Here is a 9999-nt window from a genome sequence, read left to right on the forward strand (position 1 = left end):
AGCCCATACAAATCTTGATCTAAGATACTATGGTTAATTTTAGAACTCATCAAAATCTTGCCTACGTAAGATTGAGTTTAACAGGATATATTCTGCCCCCTCTTATTTGTTAATGTAGTACTAAGTACTAGTAGTAAGTCGAGGATTTAGTTATTGCATTGCCATTTGTATCTCTGTCCCAAAAATTCTTATTTTGTGCCTCTATAATGGATGCCCAATTTAAGTCATGGTGATTAATCTATTAGTTTACAAATAAGTTTGTCTTATCAAATTACTTTTTCCAGTGACAGCAGAGAAAAGCAAACAATATCCCAAAAAAACTTTCTTTTAACTGTACTTTGCTTTGAACGTTTGCTCTCAGCTGCTATGCGCACAGCTCACTGTAGGAAAGTAGGGTGCAAATAAATTCAATTAACATTTAAATATCTTCATTTATTGGCCTACCAGCAAAAAAATAATTAGGTACTGCATTTTCACCCCTTTCCCTAAAGCAACCTAGATTCTTTACAAGATCCTGTCATGCAGCCCCCGAACTTTAAAATGCTGTTTCCTTCAGCTCAAGTTTGAGTATCCTATTTATTTTTGAGACTATATTGCAAGCTGCTTGCATTATTAGGAAAACCCCCAAGCATTCACAGGATTTTTTTGTAGCAAGGGCGCTGTGCGTGCGCGCACACATAAGGCAATACAACTAAATACATAACTAGCTGCAGAGAACAAGTCTTCAGCATATTTCCAGCATTTTGTGATTGCATCAGTGTTGAAGCCCAAGTACCTACGTAGTTTTAAGTTCAAAGTCTGCCCTTCTCCCAATAAACTATGCCAAAATACTACTGGGCTAACCTAACACCCCCACATACACCAAAGCAAAGTAAGGAATAGATAACTTTGCAGGGTTGGCATAATATAGCCCACTCTCCAAGCTAGTTCCCCACCTACCCTTGCAAATACATGTAAAGCAACCGAATTTTATCTGTATTGGCAGAGTATTCTTCCCTCGTTTAACAAACAATGGGGGGTAGGAAGGTTTAATTCCCCCCCCCCTAGCATTGCCTCAGGTGGCATTTTTCTTTTCTCCCTGCACTGTTTGAAAACTCCTCTAAAAAGCCTCCCCCCTTTCAAAGCAGCGTTTGAAACGCTCCTCTCCCTGCCCCTTCCCCCTCTAAACACGCCGAAGCTCAAACTCCGCGCCCCAAACGCGAGTAACACGACGAGCTTTTGCTGGCAGGTATTTATAGCCGAACTTGCGCACGCGCACTGCCTTCTCCGAGCCCCTCGGGAAGAGGGCCGCGCCCCTTTCCCATAACCGCGGAACTTGCCGAAGCAGCAGCGACGGCGGCCGAAAGGGGCGGGGCTCGCGCCGGGCGCCGGAAGTCCGCCCTCTTCCATAGGCCGGGTAGTGAGTCGCTGCTGCTGCTGCTGCTGCTGCTGTTGCTGTTTTGTTTTGCTCGCCTTGGCCGCCGCTGCTTCTCCGCTGCATCTTCCAGGAAGGAGGAGGAGGATGAGGCTGGTGATCCTTGACAACTACGACCTGGCCAGCGAGTGGGCTGCGAAGTATATCTGCAACCGCATCATCCAGTACAAACCGAGCCCGAGCAGGTATTTCACTCTGGGCTTGCCAACAGGTAAATGAATGCAATTGCTTGGCATTTATCTATTAAAAATTGCTGGGGGGTTTTGTGTGTTTTTTTGCCTCTCTCTCACACACACATCAGGGGCTCTCTGAATTAAAATCCAGCACTAGAGACATAACAGGGTGCCCTGAGTGAGGAGGACAAAAATTGGACGCACACACCCAACTTTGAGTTGCCACCTGTATAAATATAGATATTATTATTACTATTTTATTTTGTGGCTCCTTGGCTCAGTGCCCTGTGCAGGGGAACTGCCCTAAATCCAGCGCTCCTAGCACAATGTCAGAGAATGAAAACTAATACTGTGCAAGCGATTAAAGTTGTAAGTAAAGCAGATTCCAGCTAAAGGACAGGAATAATTTTCTGGCAGCAAGTTTGACAGCTGAACGTGCTTCCTCCGGAAGTGATGGACTCTCCTTCCTTGGAGGTTTTTAAGCAGAGGTTGGATGGTCATCTGTCATAGATGCTATGGTTTCCTCTTGCAGGCGTTGGGCTCATAGCTGTCAACTTTTCCCTTTTCTTAAGAGAAATGTCCCTTTAAAAAAGGGAAAAGTTGACAGCTATGCTTGGGCTAGATGACCTTCGGGATGCCTTCCAACTCTACAAGTGGGCACCGAACATGACCCTGCGCTGTGCAGGAAGCCACTGTTCATCCTTCAACTGCCTGTGTATTGTTGTGGGATAATTTCCTTCCGGCCAGGCTTGTGAGTTCCTCCCTCATCCTGCTTTCTATTCTCAACCATGTGACACTCACTTCCCCTATTTGTTTAACGCAGTTAAAGTGGGTTCACAGATACACACATATCCCAGAAAGCCCAATAGTCTCAGGAGGGGCTGTAAAGGAAAGAACATAGGATGTTTTTCTTTTCCAACTTCTCCAAACCCTCCCCCTCCCCAGGATCCAGATGCATTTTTCCAAAGGAAAATGGCAGGTTCACATAAACACATGTACTGCAAAATGCCTGCTCCCAGAGTAGCCTAATGGAAATGGCTTCTGGAGTTTCTTTACACATTCATGTGGCAAGAAAGTAGCACATTTTAAAAGTTTCAGCAAGGTCCTGACCAGGTTTACTCGGAGGCAGCTACTGCACGGTTCAGTGGGGCTTGCTTCTGTGTAAGGGTTACTTCATATGTTGATTTCTTTCTCTTCCTGCTCTCCAGAGTAAGTCTGTTATGGAAAGAAGGGTGAGGGGGGAGAGCTAGTGACTGCCAAAAAAGATGGCTAGAAGCCTTGAACTTTGTGTAGCGACAACGGGTCCCTGGCTTTTGAAGGCAGGAGTAAGAATGGTAGGAGCACCTTCAAACGACTTGGGCTTCTAAAGAAAGGTTTCTTTTCTGGATGCATTACATGCAGAGGAGCAAGTTCTATCTCTGTGGAGTCTCCAGAGCAAGTCAGCTTTGAGAATCACCTGTGCCTAGGTGTTTTTTGTGGGGACCAGGTGGTTTGCAATCCTGTATGTGTACTGACTAGCTTCTAAAAAAATATGCATAGAATAAAGGTAAAGGGACCCCTGACCATTAGGTCCAGTCGTGGCTGACTCTGGGGTTGCGGCGCTCATCTCGTTTTATTGGCCGAGGGAGCTGGCGTACAGCTTCCGGGTCATGTGGCCAGCATGACTAAGCCGCTTCTGGCGAACCAGAGCAGCGCACGGAAATGCCATTTACCTTCCCGCCGGAGCGGTACCTATTTATCTACTTGCACTTTGACATGCTTTCAAACTGCATAGAGTAAAAACCTAATAAAAGCCCTTCTGCGTCAGATCAGGGGCATGTCTAGTCTGGCAGCCTGCTTACCAACCAGAGATGTCTTTCGGAAACCCGAGTCATGTGGCCTCTGATCTTGGAGGTAGTGTATCTCTATAATAATCAGTAGACAGCTGTTATTGTAAAAGTAGCCGTGATTACTTTTAGAGCAATTATTGAGTTGGGATAGTATCTTCCAACGGCTCCTGTTTTATCAAGGACGATCCCTAAATCACTCTTTCTCTTTTGCTTTTGAGTGGGTATATGTGATACCATTTTTAAAAATTTTCAGATGTATTTCAAAAAGCATTGAGGTCCAGTTACTCACACACTGTATTTCAAAACAAACAAACAAAAATCCTTCCAATAGCACCTTAGAGACCAACTAAGTTTGTTATTGGTATGAGCTTTCATGTGCATGCACACTTCTTCCGCTATTGCATGACAGTCCTACACCTAGCTTGGCAACTTGTCCAGTCCTGTGGCCAGCAAGTTGCTGCAACAAGTATTTATCTTCCTGCTTCTCTGGGTTACTGCTGTAGGTTGACGGTTCGAATACCTGCAACGGGGTGAGCTCCCATTGCTCTGTCCCAGCTCCTGCCAACCTAGCAGTTCAAAAGCATGCCAGTGCAAGTAGATAAAAAGGTACTGCTGTGGCGGGAAGGTAAACGGCATTTCTGTGCGCTCTGGTTTCCGTCATGGTGTTCTGCTGCACCAGAAGCGGTTTAGTCATCCTGGCCACATGACCCGGAAAGCTGTCTATGGAAAAACACCGGCTCCCTTGGCCTGAAAGCAAGATGAGCGCCACAACCCTATAGGCGCCTTTGACTGAACTTAACCGTCCAGGGGTCCTATTTCCATTTGTGAAATACTGGAAGGTATAAATTGAGGTTTTGCCACACGTATACTCGACAACCCTTCAAACCTAGATTTAGAGATCAACTAGATTTGTGATTATTTTGCAATTTGTGACTACAGTGAAGGTATTTTTTTCAGAGTGCATGAAATAATGAGAACTTGCTTCTTGCAGGAAGTACACCTCTGGGATGTTACAAAAAATTGATAGAATATCACAAAAGAGGAGACCTTTCTTTCAAGTATGTGAAGACGTTCAATATGGATGAATATGTGGGTAGGTTTGTCTTCAATGTTTTTTGCAAAATAGGGTGGGACTGGGTGGTTTACATGTATGCCATGTAAACCTAGAAAATTTGTTTGCAGTCCAGTAATTGGATAACTAATGTAAATTAGCACTTGTGTTGAATCTTTTGTTCCAGGGCTTCCCAGAAGTCACCCAGAAAGCTACCATTCTTACATGTGGAACAATTTTTTCAAGCATATTGATATAGATCCAAATAACGCTCATATTCTCGATGGAAATGCTGCCGATCTAAAGGCGGAGTGTGATGCATTTGAAAAAAAGATAGAGGAAGCTGGCGGAATAGATTTATTTGTTGGAGGTAATATATAAATATATATTATTCAACAGTGGTGGCAAAAAATGAGTTTTTCAGTGAGCGCTCAAATCAGTAATGCATAATTACCAGACAAAATTCTGTATGCAGGTCTACTCTGAAAAATTCCATTGAGTTCAGTAAGATTTACTCTCAGGCAAGTGGGGGGGATTGCAACCTAATAAAAGTACCGTATTTTTCGCTCTATAACACGCACTTTTTTGCTCCTAGAAAGTAAGGGGAAATGCCTGTGCGTGTTACGGAGCGAATGCACTGGACTGGAGCCCTGGCTGCCGTCAGTCAAGCAAAGCGTCTGTCCCGCTTTGCGCGGCTCTCGCTTTGCTTGCTTTAAAGCAACCTACGGAGGAGCCGGGGAGGAGGGAGTGAAGGAGAGCCATGGCAGCAAAGCGGGAAGCAGCCGCTTACACGGGAGGAGGGACAGACGGGAGCCATAGCAAGCCGGAAGGAGGCAGGCGGTTAAACGCCAGCAGGCGCTTTTAAAAGCGTTGCGTAGTCAGCAACAGCTGCTGCAGCCTCAGCTAGCAAAGGTCTCTCTCTAAACGGAGCAACGTTTGCTCTAAACGGAGCAATGAGGCTGCAGAGGGACGGCAGGGCACAGGAGGGGTTGGATTGGGAAGGGAAAAGATTAAGCAACCAGCAGCAAAAAAAACCCCAACCTCGAGCTCTGAGCCACGAACGCAGTGAAAACCAGGAAGTAAAAAAAAAAGGCTGGGGAAGGCAAGGGATGAGGGAGAGGGGAAAACTATGCAAATCCCCCCCCCCCTCAGCTGATCCGCTGGGGACGGGAGCTGGAGTGTGCTTTTTTACTTCTGCAGCTTGTTTTCAGGCAGGATAGATTTGAGCATTGTCTGGGTCCTAGTGCCCTTACCGCTTTTTTGTGCTCCATTCTATTGCTGCTGGTGGCTGCTTATCTCTCAAACTGAACCTGATACCAGTAGCCACGTGTACAAACAAAGTAGAAGGCTGCAAGCAGGAGCGCTTTTACACAGCTAATGGCGAATCCCCTGCAATCCAAGTCCTCCTCACTTGCTCAAATCTATTCTGCCTCAAAACAAGGAGCGGAAGGAAGAGGCGGCAAACTGGTAAATGGAAAAAAACCCCAGGCACAGGGCAAATACCTTATGTATACCTTTAAAGCAACAGTGCTCTTTCCCTCCCTCCTCCCCACTTAGCTCGCCGAAAAGCTCCTTCTCCACCCACCCCACGCGTGTTCCTTGTCCCTTGAGTGCTTTTCCTTCCCTCCCCACTTAAAACGTGGTTACAAAGCACGGATCCACATGGATCCTCAGGATTTTTGCACTGGGTCACCCCAAATTCACCATCAGATCACATAGCATGTCCATGGCTGCAGCCAGCACCAAAACACACACACGCACCCACTGTTTCATGGGGCCGCAATGGCGCAAAAACATGGTTACAAAGCATGGATCCACATGGATTCTCAGGATTTTTGCATTGGGCTACCCCAAACTCACCGTCAGATCACGTGTCTGTGGCCACAGCATGAACCACAAAAATCATACATCCACTGTTTCGTTTAGAATATTTTTTTCTTGTTTTCCTCCTCTAAAAATTACGTGCGTGTTATGGTCAGGTGCGTGTTATAGAGCGAAAAATACGGTATCTGGGTGGAACAAAAATAGTTGGAATGGTTTATTAAACATAGTGGGAGTAGCCTGTAAGCTTGGCTCATAATAAACACCATCTGTTTATATTACATATGCACTCAGTTCTGTGCTGCGGAGTTGTTCAACTTGCAGTTTGGAGCGCATCTTATGAACTAAACTACCAAGATAAAGATATGCTTTGTGTTGTTCTGATGCTCTCAAAAGCAAACTATCAACTATAGCTTAGAATGAATGCCACCAATCTACTGCTGCATAAAGTTATTTAGTATTACCAGACATTCCCATCTACATTGTCTTCCTTGTGTGTGCTCTTTCAAGGCATTGGTCCAGATGGTCACATAGCTTTCAATGAACCAGGCTCAAGTTTGGTATCAAGAACGAGATTGAAGACTCTAGCAATGGACACCATTCTGGCAAATGCAAAATACTTTGATGGAGATTTGGCTAAAGTTCCTACTATGGCGTTAACAGTTGGCGTGGGAACTGTGATGGATGCTAGAGAAGTAAGAATATTTTTCTATCTCTTCTGGATATTTTTGTAGTGTGCTGCTTTCAGACAAGAAGTGTATCTGTGAAGCATAGCAGGTCCATTTCATTGCAAAACAATGGAATTGCAAAGTGAATCATTGCTACAAACATTCTGTGCTAATAATGCATGTTTATTTATTTTGTGCGGTGTAACGGATGATGTTGGTAAACAATTTTTTCCTCCCAAGTTGGACAAGGGGCTAGAGGTGTAATTTTATTCCCAATCCATTAGTATCCTTCTTACTGTCAATTAACATCCTGATTGAACTGAATAAAATAAAACTCTCTAGATTTGGCTTCCTCTTGAGCCGATAATGCATGTAATCTCAGTAAAATAGATGCTGCTGTTTCACACTGGTCCCGCTAGCTAGGGATGATGGGAGTTGTAGTCCAACAACAGCTGGAGACCCAAGTTTGAGAAACACTATGATTGTAGAGGACAAAATATGTTTCTCTCTCCAATTACAGTGCAGCCTTTAGGTGGACTACTTTATTTGAACGGGGACACACTTCTCCATCTCAATCCCGTCAGGTTTATGTTCTCTACTGCCTGTACAAGGTCGACTTTGGCAGTGTCTTCTTACAGAAGCATAACACAGTGTCAGTAGGAAATGCATGCTTAATATCTGCCATCTTCTTTCTTCTTCTTTGGCGATCACTTGTAGCCGAGTAAGATTGTCTTCCATAAACACGGATTTTAACAATGTGTAAGTGACTGTGGAGGCCAATTCTGTACCCACGTCCTTCCACAGTGGGGACATTGGTTCCCGGACGGGAGTTGATCACAGTGTGGATTTGCCAAGCGTGCCTTCCTCTTAGCATGTTTCTCCCTTGTGTCCTGAGTTCGAGTGTCTTCAAAGCCCATGACACCTTTGGTAAAGGCTGTTGTCCAATTGGAGCACTCGCAGGCCAGTGTTTCCCAATTGTTGGTGTTTATACTACTTTTTTTTAGATTTGCCTTGAGACAGTCTTTAAACCTCTTTTGTTGACCACCAGCATTACGCTTTCAATTTTTAGTTTGGAATAGAATAGTTGCTTTGGAAGATGATAATCAGGCATCCGCACAATGTGACCAGTCCAACGAAGGTGATGTTGTCATCTGCCATAACAACTGTCTGCAGATCTTCCTTAGCATAATGATGGTGCTTTTTTCTTCCAGGTGATGATTCTAATCACTGGCGCGCACAAAGCTTTTGCCTTGTACAAGGCAATTGAGGAGGGGGTCAATCACATGTGGACAGTTTCTGCTTTTCAGCAACATCCTCACACTATCTTTGTATGTGACGAAGACGCCACCTTAGAACTAAGAGTTAAAACGGTCAAGTATTTTAAAGGTGAGCTGCATTTGTACACCAGGCTTCTGCCAGAGTAGTCTCCCCTGTTCCCAAGTTATTTTAAGGAATAATGGTTTACTTATTTTTTTAATACACACACACAGCAATTTATTCCTTGATGGGGTGTTTAGAGGTACAATGGGCCAGTGCGTCTGGCTGTTAGCCAGGTTGGTAGTTTGAGCTCACCCTTCCAGCTTTACAATTGCATGATTATTGAACCTTGAAGTACAAATTTGGCTATTAGTACTGCAGAATTTCTTTGGTATTGTCTTTACTGCTATTATTCCCTTCCCTGACAATTGGCCCTGGTGACTAGCAATAAATGGGAGCTGGATTACACAACCTGTTGATAGAGAAGATAAGAAAAGACATAGAATGACAATTTATCTACACTGCAGGGTTGCTAACGTCGATTCTCTTTTCTCAAGGTTTAATGCATGTGCACAACAAACTCGTGGACCCACTTTACAGTATGAAAGAGCAAAACTGAGGGAGAGGATCAAAGTTGGACTCGTCTGGCTGACCCTGGCAGTGGTTTTAGGTAGCAGATGAATGTACTGCTATGCAATATGCTGGAATACTGGCTAAAATGGAGAATCTAAAGTACTGTGGGGTTTTGTCTTTGTTCGAAAGGTCCAAATGTGCAACATACATTCCTCTTATCACTGTTACAAGCACTGTTCTCTGCTTTCTTGTCCAGATCTTTTTTGCCTGTTACACGCTACCTGTATGCTACTGGAAGCCAATGGAAGAGTAGTCCAGACTTTAAAGGTAGCTCTAGACAAGCTGTTTGCAGGAGGAGAGCTCTCTGTAAATTCAAGTATATATAAAAGTTCTTTTTGTCACGGGCTGTGTAATTTCAACCTACAAACTGGTAATTGCGCACTTTACTTTGAGAGACTTGCACATAACTGTCAGACCTAAACCTCAGCAGCTGCGTGCCTTAAAATCTACACCTGGGAATCCGCATGGGGCACAGAAATAAGGTGAAAGACTTTTCATCCCTAAGCTGCTGGCCGTGTTTTGTTGAATTCTGGAGGTGTAGCCAATATTGACCTTTTGCAGCAAAAACAAGGAAATTATTTGGCACCTTGAATATGAACTTGGACAGTCATGGGGTGTGTGTATGTATATCTTTGTCTTTCTGCTATAACACTCAGTTTCATTAAACGAAGCTAGATTTTTGAAGGTTAGCTGCCCTTCCTGCAAGGCGGAAGAAAACTGAATTATACACATCTCGAAGTATTACCTCCTTGTTGTTAACTTTCCATAAGAATGCCACACTCTTGTAATTCTAGCTTAAGTAAAGCCTAACATAGCTGTTATACTGTCTAAAATTCAATGGATGCACAACCACTGGTGCACACACAGGTCCTTTGGGACCTGGGAGGGGGAGGAACAGGCTTGTGTACGCTCTGCCAATGCGCACAGGGGCCAGGAATGGAATCCCTGCGCAAAATGGTCACTGCCTCTACTGTACATAATGCGTTTCACTAAGGACCTCTGTGGTGCAGTGGATCAGCGTGTCTGGCTGTTAACCAGAAGGTTGGAGGTTCGAGGCCAACCAAGGATGGCTGTGGGCGGGATTGCTGCATTCCAGTGGGGGTTGGACTAGATGACCCTTGGGCCCCGTCCAATTCTACAATCAGAGCATGTC

At 44.6% G+C, this 9999-nt stretch overlaps 1 protein-coding gene across 1 annotated transcript; it reads left to right on the plus strand.

Moving 5' to 3' along the window:
* The first annotated feature begins 1346 nt into the window (after nt 1-1346).
* On the plus strand, nt 1347-9667 carry GNPDA2 (glucosamine-6-phosphate deaminase 2). Its single transcript, XM_083630780.1, has 6 exons — nt 1347-1625; nt 4408-4509; nt 4655-4837; nt 6799-6983; nt 8168-8342; nt 8771-9667. Exons 1-6 carry the CDS (start codon nt 1502-1504, stop codon nt 8830-8832), a joined length of 831 nt encoding a protein of 276 aa, XP_083486906.1. The 5' UTR covers nt 1347-1501; the 3' UTR covers nt 8833-9667.
* The last annotated feature ends 332 nt before the right edge of the window (nt 9668-9999 follow it).

This window comes from Podarcis filfolensis (assembly GCF_964270895.1).
Source record: "Podarcis filfolensis genome assembly, chromosome: 9".
Taxonomy (NCBI): Eukaryota; Metazoa; Chordata; class Lepidosauria; order Squamata; family Lacertidae; genus Podarcis; species Podarcis filfolensis.